Source organism: Oncorhynchus kisutch, linkage group LG12 (genome assembly GCF_002021735.2).
Source record: "Oncorhynchus kisutch isolate 150728-3 linkage group LG12, Okis_V2, whole genome shotgun sequence".
NCBI classification, from domain to species: domain Eukaryota; kingdom Metazoa; phylum Chordata; class Actinopteri; order Salmoniformes; family Salmonidae; genus Oncorhynchus; species Oncorhynchus kisutch.
Window position 1 is genome coordinate 52,497,968 of NC_034185.2, and position 18,298 is coordinate 52,516,265.

The following is an 18,298-nucleotide window of genomic DNA, read 5'->3' on the forward strand; positions in this document are numbered from 1 at the left end:
AGGTATATTTAGTAAGTGTATATTGGTTATAAAACATTGTGTTTATAAAGAATAGGGTGAGATCAGATGTGATGTATACTAAAAGTCTCAATGAGTCTTAGAATGAAAAGTCCCATTTTGTGTTTATTAAACAGAAACAAGTGTTAAATACACCATGTGAAAACCACACGTCTCAACAAAAAACGGAATGAATTTGATAAATTGAATTCATTTTCTTGTGGAAAAAATGAAGTTGAATGGAAGAAATTAAATGGGCATTTGTGACCAACATATAGCTTACACAGTATAAACAACATGTAACAATTTTTTAGGCTTATATATCACACATCTGGATGAAATATTCTACCCAGGAATATTCAACACTGAAATATGTTACTCAGTATTCCAAATGCATCTGTGGATATTTTATGCTGACAACAATGACAATTCATCAGTCTTTAATGCAGGATTTTATCTAAATGTCAGAAGACCTTTCTCCCGTGTGGACCTTCAGGTGCATCTTCAGGTTACCAGCCTGGGCAAAGCGCATGTGACACTGGGTACAGCTGTAGGGTTTCTCCCCTGTATGGACCCTTTGGTGCCTCTTCAGGGTGCAAGCCTGGGCGAAGCGCATGTGACACTGGGTACAGCTGAAGGGTTTCTCCCCTGTGTGGACCCTCTGGTGAATCTCCACCTTCTGGGGGCAGCTGAAGGCTTTGTTACAGAACATGCAGAGGAACCGTTTCTCTTTACTATTGCCTGATATGGCTCCCCCTCCCTTACCCTTAGCTCTATTCCTTTTGTTTGAGTTCAATACCTGATCGAAAAGGACGCGACCGTGTGAATCAGAAGGTGCCATCGACGTGGACACTGGGTCACGATCCCTGAAAGTAAGTAAAGGGGAGTGGGTCACCACATTGTAGTCTAAGAAGTCACTGGTGTTGCCTAGTGAGTGTCCTTCTCTTAAGTGAGTCTCGTCTACATTCCATGTCAGAGGTGCATCACCCTCCACTTTCACCTCATCTACCACTATAACCTCTTTCTTTTCTAGGTGCCCTTCAGAGTATACACTACTACTGTACAGGTTAATTTCCCCTCTCATTGGATTAGTCTGTGTATCTAAGCCCACAGGCATGTCACCAGGTGTCTCTGTAGCGTATGAACAAGACTGATCATTGCCAGCCTGTAACGAGTCACCTGAGTCCTGATGGGATAGAACCATCCTCGGGCTACCGTAAAGTAAATTCTCTGAGCGGGGAGCAGGAGGACAGCCCAGTTGTCCCAGCCCCGTTAAAGTCTCGGTGTCCGTCTCTGACTTGAGGGCGGCGTTTGGCGTTCCACTGACTTCCGTGATGCTGCATTGGGTCCTAGGCTGCGCTGGGGTGGTGTTGGGTTCTGCCGTGGCTACAGGGGGCGCCACTCCAGTCGCTGATCCAGTCTGGATGTCTCTGCTGTGCCGTGGGTCCTCCCCTCCTTCAGACCTCTCCTGCTTGACCCCAGGACCTGCAGCCTCTGCAGACTGACACAAGAGGTACGCGTTTTTAATAGGCTTCACGCATATCAAATTCATGGAAATGTGGTGAAAAAGATGTACAGTGCCTTCAGAAAGTATTTATACCCCTTGACTTATTCCACATTTTGTTGTGTTACAGCCTGAATTCAAAATGTATTAAATCGATTGTTTTTCTCACCAAACTACAGTGCCTTGAAAAGGATTCATCCCCCTTGGCGTTTCTCCTATTTTGTTGCATTACAACCTGTAATTTAAATAGATTTGGATTTGATTTAATGGGCATACACAAAATAGTCTAGTCCAAATTGGTTAAGTGAAATTAAAAAAATACCTTGTTTAAAAAAAAAAAAAAAGTGGTGCGTGCATATGTATTCACCCCCTTTGCTAAGAAGCCCCTAAATAAGATCTGGTGCAACCAATTACCTTTAGAAGTCACATAATTAGTTAAATAAAGTGCCACTTAGATTGCACATAGGTGGACATGATCTGTCACATGATCTCAGTATATATACAAACCTGTTCTGAAAGGCCCCAGAGTCTGCAACACCACTGAGCAAGTGGCACCATGAAGACCAAGGAGCTCTCCAAACAGGTCAGGGACAAAGTTGGGGAGAAGTACAGATCAGGGTTGGGTTACAAAAAAATATCAGAAACTTTGAACATCCCAAGGAGCACCATTAAATCCATTATTAAAAAATGGAAAGAATATGGCACAACAAACCTGCCAAGAGGGGGCCGCCCACCAACACTCACAGACCAGGCAAGGAGGGCATTAATCAGAGAGGCAACAAAGAGACCAAAGATAACCCTGAAGGAGCTGCAAAACTCCACAGCGGAGATTGGAGTATCTGTCCATAGGACCACTTTAAGCCGTACACTCCACAGAGCTGGGCTTTACGGAAGAGTGGCCAGAAAAAAGCCATTGCTTAAAGAAAAAAATAAACAAACATGTTTGATGTTTGCCAAAAAGCATGTGGGAGACTCTCCAAACATATGGAAGGTACTCTGGTCAGATGAGACTAAAATGTAGCTTTTTGGCCATCAAGGAAAACACTTTATGGCGCAAACCCAACACCTCTCATCACCCCAAGAATACCATCCCTACAGTGAAGCATGGTGGTAGCCGCATCATGCTGTGGGGATGTTTTTCCATCGGCAGGGACTGGTAAACTGGTCAGAATTGAAGAAATTATGGGTGGTGCTAAATACAGGTAAATTCTTGAGGGAAACCTGTTAGTCTTGCAGAGATTTGAGACTGGGACAGAGGTTCACCTTCCAGCAGGACAATGAACCTAAGCATGCTGCTAATGTAACCGATGTGAAATGGTTAGCGGTGGTGCGCGCTAATAGCGTGTCAATCGGTGACGTCACTTGCTCCGAGACCTTGAAGTAGTTGTTCCCCTTGCTCTGCAAGGGCCGCGACTTTTGTGGCACGATGGGTAACGATGCTTCGAGGGTGACTGTTGTCTGTGTGCAGAGGGTCCCTGGTTCGAGCCCAGGTAGGGTCGAGAGGGATGGAAGCAATACTGTTACATTGATGCTGTTGACCCGGATCACTGGTTGCTGCGGAAAAGGATGAGGTCAAAAGGGGGGTGAGTGTAACCGATGTGAAGTCACTTACTCAGACCTTGAAGTAGTTGTTCCCCTTGCTCTGCAAGCACCCGGCTTTTGTAGCACAATGGGTAACGATGCTTCGAGGGTGGCTGCTCTTGTGTTCAGAGGATCCCTGGTTCGAGCCCAGGTTGGGGCGAGGAGAGGGACGGAAGCAAGACTGTTACACTAAAGCAACACTTGAGTGGTTTAAGGGGAATGGAATGGCCTAGTCAAACCCAGACCTCAATCAAATTGAGAATCTATGGGATGACTTAAAGATTGCTGTACACCAGCAGAACCCATCCAACTTGAAGGAGCTGGAGCAGTTTTTCCTTGAAGAATGGGCAAAGATCCCAGTGGCTAGATCTGCCAAGCTTATAGAGACATACCCCAAGAGACTTGCAGCTTTGGGGGTGGGGGTGAATAGTAATGCACACTTTTTTTGTCTTATTTTTTTATTTGTTAAACAATAAAAACTATTTTGCATCTTAAGTGTTGTTGTGTTAATCAAATGATACAAACCCCCCAAAAATCCACTTTAATTCCAGGAAACAAAATAGGAAAAATGCCAAGGGGGGTGAATACTTTTGCAAGCCACTGAAAACACAATACTCCATAATGACAAAGTGAAAACATATTTTTTTAAATGTTAGCAAATTTATTGACAATGAAATACAGAAATCTCATATACAAAAGTATTCACACCCATGAAACAATACATGTTAGATTCACCTTTGTCAGCGGTTACAGCTGTGAGTCTTTCTGGGTAAGTCTATTAGAGCTTTGCACACCTGGATTGATTGTACAATATTTGCACATTATTCTTTTTTAAATTCTTCAAGCTGTCAAGTTGGTTGTTGATCCTTTCTAGACAGCCATTTTCAATTCTTGCCATAGATTTTCAAGCCAATTTAAGTCAAAACAGTAACTAGGCCACTTAGGAACATTCAATGTCATCTTGCTAAGCAACTCCAATGTATATTTGGCCTTGTGTTTTAGGTTATTGTCCTGCTGAAAGCTGAATTTATCTCCCATTGTCTGTTAGAAAGCAGACTGAACCAGATTTTTCGCTAGGTTTTTGCCTGTGCTTAGCTCTATACCGTTACCTTTTATCCTAAAACTCCCTAGTCTTTGCCGATGACAACCATACCCAAAACATGATGCAGCCACCACCATGCTTGAAAATATGAATAGCACTCAGTGATGTGTAGTGTTTGCCCCAAACATAACTATGTCCTGAATTGAAAGCTTTAATTTCTTTGCCACATTTTTTTGCATATTTATTGCCTTTCGGAAAGTATTTCGACCCCTTGACTTTTTCCACATTTTGTTACATTATAGCCGTATTTAAAAAAAATCATTTTTCAATCTACACACAATACCCTATAATGACAAAGTGAGAACAGGTTTTTATAAATACCTTATTAACATAAGTATTCAGACTCTTTGCTTTGAGACTCGAAATTGAGTTCAGGTGCATCCTGTTTCCATTGATCATCCTTGATGTTTCTATAACTTGATTGGAGTGCACCTGTAGTAAATCAAATTGATTGTGCATGATTTGGAAAGGCACACACCTGTCTATATAAGGTCCCACAGTTGACAGTGCATGTCAGAGCAAACATCAAGCAATGAAGTTGAAGGAATTGTCCGTAGAGCTCGGAGACAGGATTGTGTCTAGGCACAGATCTGGGGAACGGTACCAAAACATTTCTGCGGCATTGAAGGTCCCCAAGAACACAGTGGCCCGATCATTCTTAAATGGAAGAAGTTTGGAACCACCAACCACCAAGAGTTGGCCGCCAGGGCAAAACTGAGCAATTGGAGGAGAAGGGCCTTGGTCAGGGAGGCCCACTTGGAGTTTGACAAAAGGCACCTAACGACTCTCAGACCATGAGAAACAAGATTCTCTGGTCAGATGAAACCAAGATTAAACTTGTTGGCCCGTCACTTCGAGAGGAAACCTGGCACCATCCTTACGGTGAAGCATGGTGATGGCAGCATCTTGCTGTGGGGATGTTTTTCAGCGGCAGGGACTGGGAGACTAGTTAGGATCTAGGGAAAGATGAACGGAGCAAAGTAGAGAGAGAGCCTTGATGAAAACCTGCTCCAGAGTGCTTAGGACCTCCGACTAGGGCGAAGGTTCACCTACCAACATGACAACAACCCTAAGCACACAGCCAAGACAACACAGGAGTAGCTTCGGGACAAGTCTCAATGTCCTTGAGTGGCCCAGCCAGAACCCGATCGAATATCTCTGGAGAGACCTGAAAATAGCTGTGCAGCAATGTTCCCATCCAACCTGACAGAGCTTGAGAGGATCTACAGAGAGGAATGGGAGAAACTCCTCAAATACAGGTGTGCCAAGCTTGTAGCGTCATACCCGAGAAGACTCACAGCTGCCAAAGGTGCTTCAACAAAGTACTGAGTAAAGGGTCTGAATACTTATCACATTTACATATCAGTTGAAATTTTATAAATGAGCAAAAATGTCATTGTTTTTGCTTTGTCATTTTGGGGTATTGTGTGTAGACTGAGGGGGAAAAAACGATTTAATCCATTTTAGAATAAGGCTGTAACCTAACAAAATGTGGAAAAAGTCAAGAGGTCTGAATACTTTCCGAAGTGCCTTACTGCAAACAGCATGCATGTTTTGTTATATTTTTATTCTGTATAGGCTTTCTTATTTTCACTCAGTCATTTACGTTAGTATTGTGGACTAACTACAATGTTGTTGATCCATCCCCAGATTTCTCCTATCACAGCAATTAAACTCTGTAACTGTTTTAAAATCACCATTGGCCTGATGGTGAAATCCCTGAGCAGTTTCATTCCTCTCCGGCAACTGAGTTAGGAAAGATGCCTGTATCTTTGTAGTGACTGGGTGCATTGATACACCATCTATAGCCTAATTAATTACTTCACCATGCTCAAAGGTGCCCTTCTTTGCGAGGCATGGAAAAACCTACCTGGTCTTTGTGGTTGAATATCTGCTTGAAATTCACTGGTCGATTGAGGGACCTTACAATTATCTGTATGTGTGGGGTATAGAAATGGGCTAGTTATTCAAAAATCATGTTAACCTCTTATTGAACACAGAATAAGTCCAAGCAACATATTATGTGATTTGTTAAGCAGATTTGTACTCCTAAACTTTAGGCTTGCCATAACAAAGGGGTTGAAAATGTGACTCAATACATTTCAGATTTTCATTTTGTATTACTTTCTAAATTGTTCTACAAACAAAATTCCACTTTGACATTATGAGGTATTGTGTGGAGATCAGTGACAACATTTAAATTTAATACATGTTCAATTCAGGCAGTAACATAACAAAATGTGGAAAAAGTCAAGAGCTGTGAATACTTTTTGAAGGTACAATTATATTCGTATTTGTGTATTGAGATGCCTTTTATCTAAATATTTAACACTCAAGAAATAAGAATAAGTTATTAAAGTCTCATTTGCACTACAACTCAGCAACCCTGTTAGCGTGCCTGCTCAAGTTGGACTCACAGGACGATAAAAACCTTTATATTAGATTACGCTGGACCTTTTTTACTGAACATTGCCAGTCAGTACAACAACAAAAAAAGCTAAACATTTAATGATTAACGTTTCGGCTTTATGCTTCTTCTTGGTTGTCAGATACGTTGAAAACCGGCATATGGTAAGTACATTACCTTGGAAACACATACATTTTAATATATATATAACACACATTTCAAGCAAATTCTCAATCTACAAAACAAGGAAAGATGGCGTATTGGATAATGTTGTAGGGAAGTCTCTCAAGTTCCCCTAAGGCAGATAGCTGAAGTGAATAGCTGAGGGGAGCCTTTCTGAAACAAACGGGACACATTTGATTTACAAAGTAACTGTAATTTGTAATGCAACACTATTAAACTAACCTCTATCATGATAAAATGCTGGGTTGAGGTTCCACTCCCCTCATGAACAGTGATTGGTTGGTCATCTCTCCATGTATTGTGTCCCGCTGGCTTCACAAAGCTCCTGTGGCCTCCAGTGAGATGTCTGCCACCTGAGAGAGTGATTGGGGAGAAGAGGTGGTTAGATTAGCTACTGTCAATACTCAACAGTATATTCACACTATTGACAGTTTAAACACTGTCTAGAATTGGCAAGGATACAAGGTCACATTTCTCATAACTTATTGATATACTATCTATTCATTGATGTGTTATGTTCCATTCATCACATTGTTTTCATTGAGTAATTAGGAAATGGAGTAAATCAAGAATCTGGTTTGAATCTTTGCGCAAGTTAGCTAAGTATTAAGCGGAAATATTGCACACTATCCTAAATCTGACCAAGACCGAATTCTGAGCTACAGCATTTATGAACAGCGACAGGCCGCGCAGTCTCCGCTTTTTGCGAGAAGTACCTCTTCCCATTCCTCTGAATTGGTCGAGGATCTTGACACTACTGGGACGACTGTCGAGGACGCGCTCTCGCATTGTCCTGTCTGCGCGCCCCCGTGCCACCTTCAGTTCCTGAATCTGTAATTTCCTCCGCAATGCCCTGTTTTGTTTCTGGCTTTCAGAAATTTCCAAACGAAACACTGCATAGTCGTCGTCTACGAGTTTACAAATCTCTGCCACTGCTGCATTCGCTAGCACCTCCATGATAGAGGCTATTTGAGTGTGAAAAACCATACAGTCAGCCATTGGTAGCAGTTTGCGTTACCTATATAACGTCTATCAACCGAGTCCTATCTCCAACGCGAATTAAAGACTACATGGCGTAAGTATATGATGCTGTGTAGTTAAAATAATCACAACAGTAAACGCTAGCGTGGAAATTGTTCTTAGTCACTGTTCACTTCCTTTTACATAGAGCAATGTTATAGGTTGGCGTCGAAGTGCAAAGGTTGCCAAAATATCAACGTACCCGCTGATATTTCTTCTTCGATGAGGTTTAACGGCGGTTGGCATCCAATATGTTGCATTACCGCCACCTACTAGACTGGAGTGCAATTCCCTTATACTTTGCTTTAAACAATTAAAAAATACCCTGACACTACACTCACAAAAATATTAACACCACCCTACTCCACTATTTAAATATATTTGGTCCTACCTTAGGCCAACAACCTGAAAGGATGGGACACCACCACTTAACACACCCTGTAACTCTTCTGATGTCAAGTCTCCCACTCACAAATACCTCTGCAGCTGCCACCACAACCTACATTTTCTGTGACTTACATTCCATCCCTGCAGTACAGTTGATAACCATTGTTAAAAATCTCTTCTTACTGAAACATATCACTTGTTGGCCTATCCCTCTACTGGTACATATCTACTACTCACACCACTCCTCTCAGGATCCCTCCTCCTTGACCCATCTTCCTCTACATTCTTCACTGCCTCAGCATATTACAACTTCTGCACTACTCTAACCCTGGAAACCTCAATCTGCCTCTCTGGCACGGGGCATTTCTGATCCCCAGCTCCATGGGCACCCCTACAATTGACACATACCAGTACTTTCCCTAATGCTACACATTCCTTTGTCTCATGCCCTTCTGCACACTTCTCACACCTAGGAACCTCCCTTCTACACACTGCTGCCACATGCCCATAAGCTTGACACCTGTAACAACGTAATGTAAAAAAAGTGCCTACAGGATAACTTATATTCTAACATCACTATGTCGGGCAAAGACTCAACATCAAACTCAAAAGAACAGATAATGACTCTTCTGTTTCACTACTCTCGCCACCTTGTCTGCATCGCACCAAAAAAACGAGCTTCACAAACACCAGGAACCTTCCCCTTCAGTTGGTCAACTTTAACATTCACTGCTACCCCAGTAATCACTCCTTTCAATGGAGCACTTTTCTTGGGAGCTAAATAATTCAAATGTCTTGCCCCCCCCCAGTGGAGTATTGTGTGTAGATGGATAAAACATGTTTTTCTCCTCAATTTTAGAATAAGGTTGTACAGTAACACAATGTGGAAAAAGTGGTCCGAATACTTTCCGAATACCAAAATATCGTTTTTGGGTGGAGTTTTCCTTTGTGCAGACTGTCAGCTTTAATTTGAGGGTATTTTCATCCATATCGGGTGAACTGTTTAGAAATTACAGCACTTTTTGTACATAGTCTCCCTCTCTCTCGTGTTTTAGATTATTTTGTGGCCAATAGAAATTAATGGTAAATGTGTCATTTTGGAGTCACTTTTATTGTAAATAAGAATACAATATGTTTCTAAACACTAATACATTAATGTAGATAATCCTGAAGGAATCGTGAATAACGATGTGTGAAAGTTAGACGCACAAATATCGTACCCCCCAAGCGACTACCTAGTTATTTCATAGTTTTGATCTCTTCACTATTCTTTCTACAATGTAGAAAATAGTAAAAATAAAGAAAAACGCTGGAATGAGTAGGTGTGTCCAAACTTTTGACTGGTACAGAGACGTGGTTACGGTAGAGTGTTTGAATACTGATGTTAACCTTTCTGGTTATAACCTTTTGCGGCAAGACAGATCTTCCAAAAGTGGGGGAGTGGCAATCTTTACCAAGGATCACCTTCAGTGCTCGGTTCTCTCCACCAAGTCTGTCCCCGAACAATTTGATTTGCTGGTTTTAAGCATTCAACTTTCAAATAGCTCTTGGTTGACTGTTGCTGGGTGCTATCGTCCTCCATCAGCACCGGCCTGTACCCTACCTGCCCTAATCTCTCTCCTGGCCCCTTACACTAAGTTTGCCTTTTTCTGCTAGGTGACCTAAACTGGGACATGCTTAAACCACCTGACCAAGTCCTAAAGCAATGGGACTCCCTAAATCTTTCTCAGATTATTACCAATCCCACAAGGTATGACTCCAAACACCCAGAAAAGGCTACGCTCCTCAATGTTATCCTTACAAATAATCCTGATAGGCATTAGTCTGGTGTTTTCTGTAATTAGTGATCACTGTTTTGCAGCCTGTGTTTGAAATGGCTATTCAGTGAAACGACCTGTCCTGATTCGTCATAGACACTTGCTAAAAAACTTTCATGAGCAAGCCTTCCTTCATGAACTGGCCTCTGTAAAATGGTATAGAATCAGCTTGATCCCCCTCTGTTGAAGATGCATCAACCTTCTTTTTGGATATTTTCAGTGGTATTGTTAAAACATACACCCCATAAAGAAAATTAATATTAAAAACCGGTTCAGCCCCTAGTTCGACCGTGATTTTGCAGAGTTACTCCACCTCAAGAATTGCATTTGGTGAAAGGCTTGGCACACGCATACTCAGACTGACTGGTTATCGTTCAGGCACATTTAAAATAAGTGCTCTCAGGCTTTTCAGAGGCCAAAGTTCATTACTTTAAGGAGCAGTTATCTCTCTGTGGGTCTAACCCCAAGAAGTTCTGGAAAACGGTTAAAGACCTGGACAATAAACCCTCCTCCTCACAGCTGCCTATGTCCCTTAATGTTGATGATGAGGTTGTTACTGACAAGAAGCACATGGCTGAGCTTTTAATCACCACATCATTAAGTCAGGATTCCTATTTGACTCAGCCATGCCTCCTTCCCCGTCCAACATTTCCTCATCTCCCATCCCTTCTAATGCGAATATCCCCGATGCTTCTCCCTCTTTTTCCCATGTCCCGCTACAAAGTTTCTTCCTGCAGGCAGTCACTGAGTCCGTGGTTCTAAAGGAGCTCCCCTTTCTTCTTTAAGGTTGCTGCCCCTATCATCGCCAAGCCTGTCTCTCCTTTCTGGGGAGGTTCCCATTGCTTGGAAGGCAGTCACAGTTTGTCCTTTATTTAAAGGTGGAGATCAAGCTGATACTAACTGTTATAGGCCTATTTCTATTTTTACTTTTTAGGGCTAGCGGAACCCCTCGACCACATCCGCTGAAAAGGCAGAGCGCAAAATTCAAAATCTTCAGAAATATTTTACTTTCATACATTCACAAGTGCAAAACACCAAATTAAAGCTTCACTTCTTGTTAATCTACCCATCGTGTCCGATTTCAAAAAGGCTTTTACAGCGAAAGCACAACATATGATTGTTAGGTCAGAGCCTAGTCACAAAAACACATACATCCATTTTCCAGCCAAAGAGAGGGGTCACAAAAAGCAGAAAGAGAGAAAATGAATCACTAACCTTTGATGATCTTCATCAGATGGCACTCATAGGACTTCATGTTACACAATACATGTATGTTTTGTTCAATAAAGTTTATATTTATATCCAAAATTCTCAGTTTACATTGGCGCATTATTGTTCAGTAATGTTGTGCTTTGAAAACATCAGGCGAATTTGCATAGAGCCACATCAATTTACAGAAATACCCATCATAAATGTTGATGAAAATACAAGTGTTATACATGGAATTAAAGATATACTTCTCCTTAATGCAACCGCTGTGTCAGATTTCAAAAAAACTTTATGGAAAAAGCAAACCATGCAATAATCTGAGTACAGCGCTCGGACAACAAAAACAAGCCATACAGTTACACGCCATGTTGTGCAGTCAGTAAAAGTCAGAAATAGCGTTATAAATATTCACTAACCTTTGATGATCTTCATCAGATGACACTCATAAGACTTCATGTTACACAATACATGTATGTTTTGTTCGATAAAGTCCATAATTTATGTCCAAATACCTCCTTTTGTTAGCGCTTTCAGTTCACAAATCCAAACTCACGAGGCGCGAGCAAGTCCAGTCCAAAAAGTGATATTACAGTTCATAGAAACATGTCAAACGATGTATAGAATCAATCTTAAGGATGTTTTTAACATACATCTTCAATAATGTTCCAACCGGAGAATTCCTTTGTCTTTAGAAATGCGATGGAACGCAGCTACTTCTCACGTGCACACGCATGATCAGCTCATGACACCTGGCTCAAACAGCTCTCACTTCACAGTAGAATCCTCAAAAAAGGTTCTAACGACTGTTGACATCTAGTGGAAGCCTTAGGAAGTGCAATATGACCCCATAGACACTGTATATTGGATAGGCAATGAGTTGAAAAACTACAAACCTCAGATTTCCCACTTCCCGGTTGGATTTTTCTCAGGTTTTCACCTGCCATATGTGTTCTGTTATACTCACAGACATAATTCAAACAGTTTTAGAAACTTCTGAGTGTTTTCTACCAATAATATGCATATATTAGCAACTGCGCCTGAATAGCAGACAGTTTACTCTGGGCACGCTTTTCATCCAAACGTGAAAATGCTGCCCCTATCCCAAACAGGTTAAAGAGTGCATAAAGTCAGAAGATCTGTTGTCTCAGCCACTGCCTGTCACCACGGGAGTACCCCAAGGCTCGATCGTAGGCCCCACGCTCTTCTCAATTTACATCAACAACATAGCTCAGGCAGTAGGAAGCTCTCTCATCCATTTGATGATACAGTCTTATACTCAGCTGGCCCCTCCCCGGGTTATGTGTTAAATGCTCTACAACAAAGCTTTCTTAGTCCAACAAGCTTTCTCTACCCTTAACCTTGTTCTGAACACCTCCAAAACAAAGGTCATGTGGTTTGGTAAGAAGAATGCCCTTCTTCCCACAGGTGTGATTACTACCTCTGAGGGTTTAGAGCTTGAGGTACAAGGACTTCAGAGTGTGTCTTAGCGGTCTAAGGCACTGCATCTCAATGCAAAAGGTGTCACTATAGTACCTGGTTCGAATCCAGGCTGTATCACATTCGGCCGTGATTGGGAGCCCCATAGGGCAGCGCACAATTGTCCCAGCGTCGTCCGGGTTTGGCCAGAGTAGGCCGTAATTGTAAATAAGAATTTGTGGGCTCTCCTTCTCCGTGGCTGACGTAAGTAAGACATTTAAGCGTGTTAACCCTCACAAGGCTGCTGGCCCAGATGGCATCTCTAGCCGCATGCGCAGACCAGCTGGCTGGTGTGTTTACGGACACATTCGATTTCTCCCTATCCCAGTCTGCTGTCCCAACATGCTTCAAGATGGCCAAAATTGTTCCTGTACCCAAGAAAGTAAAGTTAACTGAACTAAGTGACTATCGCCCTGTGGCGCTCACTTCTGTCATCATGAAGTGCTTTGAGAGACGAGTCAAGGATCATATCACCTCTACCTTACCTGTCACCCTAGACCCACTTCAATTTGCTAACCGCCCCAATAGATCCACAGACGATTGCACTGGCACTGCCCTATCACATCTGGACAAGAAGAATAGCTACAGTGGGGCAAAAAAGTATTTAGTCAGCCACCAATTGTGCCAGTTCTCACACTTAAAAATAAGAGAGAGAGGCTTGTAATTTTCATCATAGGTACACTTCAACTATGACAGAAAAAATGAGAAAAAAATCCAGAAAATCACATTGTAGGATTTTTTTATAAATTTATTTGCAAATTATGGTGGAAACTAAGTATTTGGTAAATAACAAAAGTTTATCTCAATACTTTGTTATATACCCTTTGTTGGCAATGACAGAGGTCAAAAAGTCTTCACAAGGTTTTCACACACTGTTGCTGGTATTTTGGCCCATTCCTCCATGCAGATCTCCTCTAGAGCAGAGATGTTTTGGGGCTGTTGCTAGGCAACACAGACTTTCAACTCCCTCCAAAGATTTTCTATGGGGTTGAGATCTGGAGACTGGCTAGGCCACTCCAGGACCTTGAAATGCTTCTTACGAAGCCACTCCTTCGTTGCCCGGGCGGTGTGTTTGGGATCATTGTCATGCTGAAAGACCCAGCCACGTTTCATCTTCAATGCCCTTGCTGATGGAAGGAGGTTTTCACTCAAAATCTCACAATACATGGCCCCATTCATTCTTTCCTTTACACGGATCAGTCGTCCTGGTCCCTTTGCAGAAAAACAGCCCCAAAGCATGATGTTTCCACCCCCATGCTTCACAGTAGGTATGGTGTTCTTAGGATGCAACTCAGCCTTCTTTGTCCTCCAAACACAACGAGTTGAGTTTTTACCAAAAAGTTATATTTTGGTTTCATCTGACATTCTCCCAATCTTCTTCTGGATCATCTAAATGCTCTCTAGCAAACTTCAGACGGGCCTGGACATGTACTGGCTTAAGCAGGGGGACACGTCTGGCACTGCAGGATTTGAGTCCCTGGCGGCGTAGTGTGTTACTGATGGTAGGCTTTGTTACTTTGGTCCCAGCTCTCTGCAGGTCATTCACTAGGTCCCCCCGTGTGGTTCTGGGATTTTTGCTCACCGTTTCTTGTGATCATTTTGACCCCACGGGGTGAGATCTTGCGTGGAGCCCCAGATCGAGGGAGATTATCAGTGGTCTTGTATGTCTTCCATTTCCTAATAATTGCTCCCACAGTTGATTTCTTCAAACCAAGCTGCTTACCTATTGCAGATTCAGTCTTCCCAGCTTGGTGCAGGTCTACAATTTTGTTTCTGGTGTCCTTTGACAGCTCTTTGGTCTTGGCCATAGTGGAGTGTGACTGTTTGAGGTTGTGGACAGGTGTCCTTTATACTGATAACAAGTTCAAACAGGTGCCATTAATTCCAGTTAACTTGTGGAGGACAGAGGAGCCTCTTAAAGAAGAAGTTACAGGTCTGTGAGAGACAGAAATCTTGCTTGTTAGTAGGTGACCAAATACTTATTTTCCACCATAATTTGCAAATAAATTCATAAAAAATCCTACAATGTGATTTTCTGGATTTTTCTCATTTTGTCTGTCATAGTTGAAGTGTACCTATGATGAAAAATACAGGCCTCATCTTTTGAAGTGGGAGAACTTGCACAATTGGTGGCTGACTAAATACTCTTTTGCCCCACTGTATGTAAGAATGCTGTTCATTGACTATAGTTCAGCATTCAACACCATAGTACCCTCCAAGCTCATCATTAAGCTTGAGGCTCTGGGTCTGAACACCGCCCTGTGCAACTGGGTCCTGGACTGCTTGACAGGCCACCCCCAGGTGGTGAAGTTAGGAAACAGCACCTCCACTTCGCTGATCCTCAACACTGGGGCCCCACAAGGGTGCGTACTCAGCCCCCCTCCTGTACTCCCTGTCTACCCATGACTGCGTGGCCACACACGCCTCCAACTCATTCATCAAGTTTGCAGATGATACAACAGTAGTAGGCTTGATTACCAACAACGGCGAGACAGCCTACTGGGAGGTGAGGGCTCTGGGAGTGTGGTGCAAGGAAAATAACCTCTTACTCAATGTCAAGAATACAAAAGAGATGATTGTGGATTTCAGCAAACAGCAGAGGGAGCACCCTCCTATCCATATCGACAGGACCGCAGTTGAGAAGGTGGAAAGCTTCAAGTTCCTCGGCGTACACACCACTGAAAAGGTTCACCCACACAGACAGTCTGGTGAAGGCGGCGCAACAGCACCTCTTCAACCTCAGGAGGCTGAAGAAATTTGTCTTGGTACCTAAAACCCTCACAAACTTTTACAGATGCACAATTGAGAGCATCCTGTCAAGCTGTATCACCGCCTGGTACGGCAACTGCACCGTCCGCAATCGCAGGGCTCTCCACAGGATGGTACGGTCTGGGACCGAGAGACTGAAAAACAGGTTCTATCTCAAGGCCATCAGACTTTTAAACAGCCATCACTAGTACTAGTACATTAGAGGCTGCTGCCTATTTATATAGACTTGAAATCACTGGCCACTTTAACAATGTTTGCATATTTTGCATTACTCATCTCACATGTATAGTTGAAGTCGGAAGTTTACATACACTTAGGTTCGAGTCATTAAACCCGTTTTTCAACCACTCCACAAATTTCTTGTTAACAAACTATAGTTTTAGCAAGTCGGTTAGGACATCTACTTCGTGCATGACACAATTAATTGTTCCAACAATTGTTTACAGACAGATTATTTCACTTATAATTCACTGTATCCAATTCCAGAAGTTTACAAACACTAAGTTGACTGTGCCTTTAAACAGCTTGGAAAATTCCAGAAAATGATGTCATGGCTTTAGAAGTTTCTGATAGGCTAATTGACATCATTTGAGTCAATTGGAGGTGTACCTGTGGATGTATTTCAAGGCCTACCTTCAAATTCAGTGCCTCTTTGCTTGACATTATGGGAAGATCAAAAGAAATCAGCCAAGACCTCCACAAGTCTGGTTCGTCCTTGGGAGCAATTTCCAAATGCCTGAAGGTCCATGTTCATCTGTACAAACAATAGTACGCAAGTATAAACACCATGGGACCAGGCAGCCGTCATACCACCCAAGAAGGAGACGTGTTCTGTCTCCTAGAGATGAACGTACTTTGGTGCGAAAAGTGCAAATCAATCCCAGAACAACAGCAAAGGACCTTGTGAAGATGCTGGAGGAAACGGGTACAAAAGTATCTATATCCACAGTAAAACAAGTTCTATATCGACATAACATGAAAGGCCGCTCAGCAAGGAAGAAGCCACTGCTCCAAAACCGCCATAAAATGGTTTGCAACTGCAGATGGGGACAAAGATCGTACTTTTTGGAGAAATGTCCTCTGGTCTAATGAAACAAAAATAGAACTGTTTGGCCATAATGACAATCGTTACGTTTGGAGGAAAAATTGGGAGACTTGCAAGCCGAAGAACACCATCCCATCCGTGAAGCACGGGGGTGGCAGCATCACGTTGTGGGGGTGCTTTGCTGCAGGAGGGTCTGGTGCACTTCACAAAATAGATGGCATCATGAGGTAGGAAAATTATGTGGATATATTGAAGCAACATCTCACAACATCAGTCAAGAAGTTAAAGCTTGGTTCCAAATGGACTGACCTCAAGCCCTGACTTCAATCCTATAGACAATTTGTGGACAGAACTGAAAAAGCGTGTACGAACAAGGAGGCCTACAAACCTGACTCAGTTATACCAGCTCTGTCAGGAAGAATGGGCCAAAATTCACCCAACTTATTGTGGGAAGCTTGTGGAAGGCTACCCGAAACGTTTGACCCAAGTTAAACAATTTAAAGGCAATGCTACCAAATACTAATTGAGTGTATGTAAACTTCTGACCCACTGGGAATGGGAATGTGAAGAAATAAAAGCTGAAATAAATCACTCTACTATTATTCTGACATTTCACATTCTTAAAATAAAGTGGTGATCCTAACTGACCTAAGACAGGAAATATTTACGAGGATTAAATGTCAGGAATTGTGAAAAACTGAGTTTAAATGTATTTGGCTAAGGTGTATGTAAACTTCAGACTTCAACTGTATATACTGTATTCTATTCTACTGTATCTTAGTCTATCCCCCTCTGACATTGCTCATCCATAGATTTATATATTCTTAATTCCATTCCTTTACTTAGACTTGTGTGTATTGTGTATATGTTGTGAATTTTTTTGATATTACTGCACTGTTGGAGCTAGAAACACAAGCATTTCACTAGACTGGCAATACCATCTGCTAAACACGTGTATGTGACCAATAACATTTGATTTGGTTTGAGGAAGTCTCACAAACTCCCCTGTGGCAGATGGATAAGGATGTACATGTAAACAAATGAAAAGCTGAGGGGAGCCTTTCTGAAAAACTGGCCACATTTGATTTACAAAGTAACTGTCATATTTTATGCAACACTGTTACACTAACCTCTATCATGATAACTTGCTGGGTTGAGGTTCCACTCACCTCATCAACAGTGATTGGTTGGTCATCTCTGCATGTATTGTGTCCCACTGATTTCCCAAACTCCTGTGGCCTCCAATGAGATGTCCTTCACCTGAGAGTGATTGGGGTAAAAGAGGTGGTTAGGTTAACTACTGTCAATGCTCAACGGTATATTGTACACTATTGTAAGCTAACACTTCTCATCACTTCTTGATATACTATTTATTGATCAATGTATTACATTATTTTCAATTAGTAAATAATAGGAAATGCAGTAAATCAAGAATCTGGTTAGAAAATTATAGTGTCTTTGTGCACGATATCTAGTTAAGTAATCTGGTGAATTATTGCATACTATCCAACTGCCCAAGACCCTTATGTGGTTAACAAATCTAAAGTCACACATGCACAGAGGGGAACGGTGCAACAGGCACCGCAGCCTCGGTCTTCTGCAAAAATGTACCTTTTGCCATTCCTTTGTATCGGTCGAGGATCTTGACAGTACTGGGACAACTGGCGGGGATGTGCTATCGTGCCACCTTCAGTTCCAGTAGCTGTAGTTTCCTCCACAATGCCCTGTTTTTCCACATTTTGTTACATTACAGCCTTATTCTAAAATGTGTTAGATTGTTTTTTTTCCCTTCATCAATCCA

At 42.2% G+C, this 18,298-nt stretch overlaps 1 protein-coding gene across 5 annotated transcripts; it reads right to left on the minus strand.

Annotated features, from left to right (window-relative positions):
- Positions 1 to 103: 103 nt before the first annotated feature.
- LOC109901216 (zinc finger protein 583-like) lies at positions 104 to 18,291 on the minus strand. 5 transcript variants are annotated; one of them, XR_004211803.1, is made up of 4 exons: positions 7,491 to 8,104; positions 6,997 to 7,127; positions 6,055 to 6,927; positions 104 to 1,498 (listed from the first exon to the last, which is right to left on the minus strand). XR_004211803.1 is itself a non-coding variant. In XM_031836627.1 (4 exons), exons 3-4 carry the CDS (start codon positions 7,003 to 7,005, stop codon positions 455 to 457), a joined length of 1,053 nt encoding a protein of 350 aa, XP_031692487.1. In that variant the 5' UTR covers positions 7,006 to 7,127; positions 17,667 to 17,757; positions 18,109 to 18,291; the 3' UTR covers positions 104 to 454. The 5 variants fall into 5 exon arrangements, 3 of the variants coding, with proteins under 3 accessions (XP_031692487.1, XP_031692486.1, XP_031692488.1); XM_031836627.1 differs by lacking the exons at positions 6,055 to 6,927; positions 7,491 to 8,104 and adding exons at positions 17,667 to 17,757; positions 18,109 to 18,291; XR_004211802.1 differs by having other exon boundaries at positions 6,055 to 7,127; positions 7,491 to 8,103.
- Between the last annotated feature and the right edge of the window lie 7 nt (positions 18,292 to 18,298).

What these genes read in the sequence shown, in the direction of transcription:
- LOC109901216 (XM_031836626.1), bottom strand. Translation starts at nt 7,773, where the DNA reads ATGGCTGACTGTATGGTTTTTCACACTCAAATAGCCTCTATCATGGAG. An exon ending in ATTCAGAGGAATGGGAAGAG is followed by an intron (nt 7,128 to 7,490) that starts GTACTTCTCGCA and finishes TCACTCTCTCAG; the next exon opens with GTGGCAGACATCTCACTGGA. An exon ending in AGCATTTTATCATGATAGAG is followed by an intron (nt 1,499 to 6,996) that starts GTTAGTTTAATA and finishes CTCTTGTGTCAG; the next exon opens with TCTGCAGAGGCTGCAGGTCC.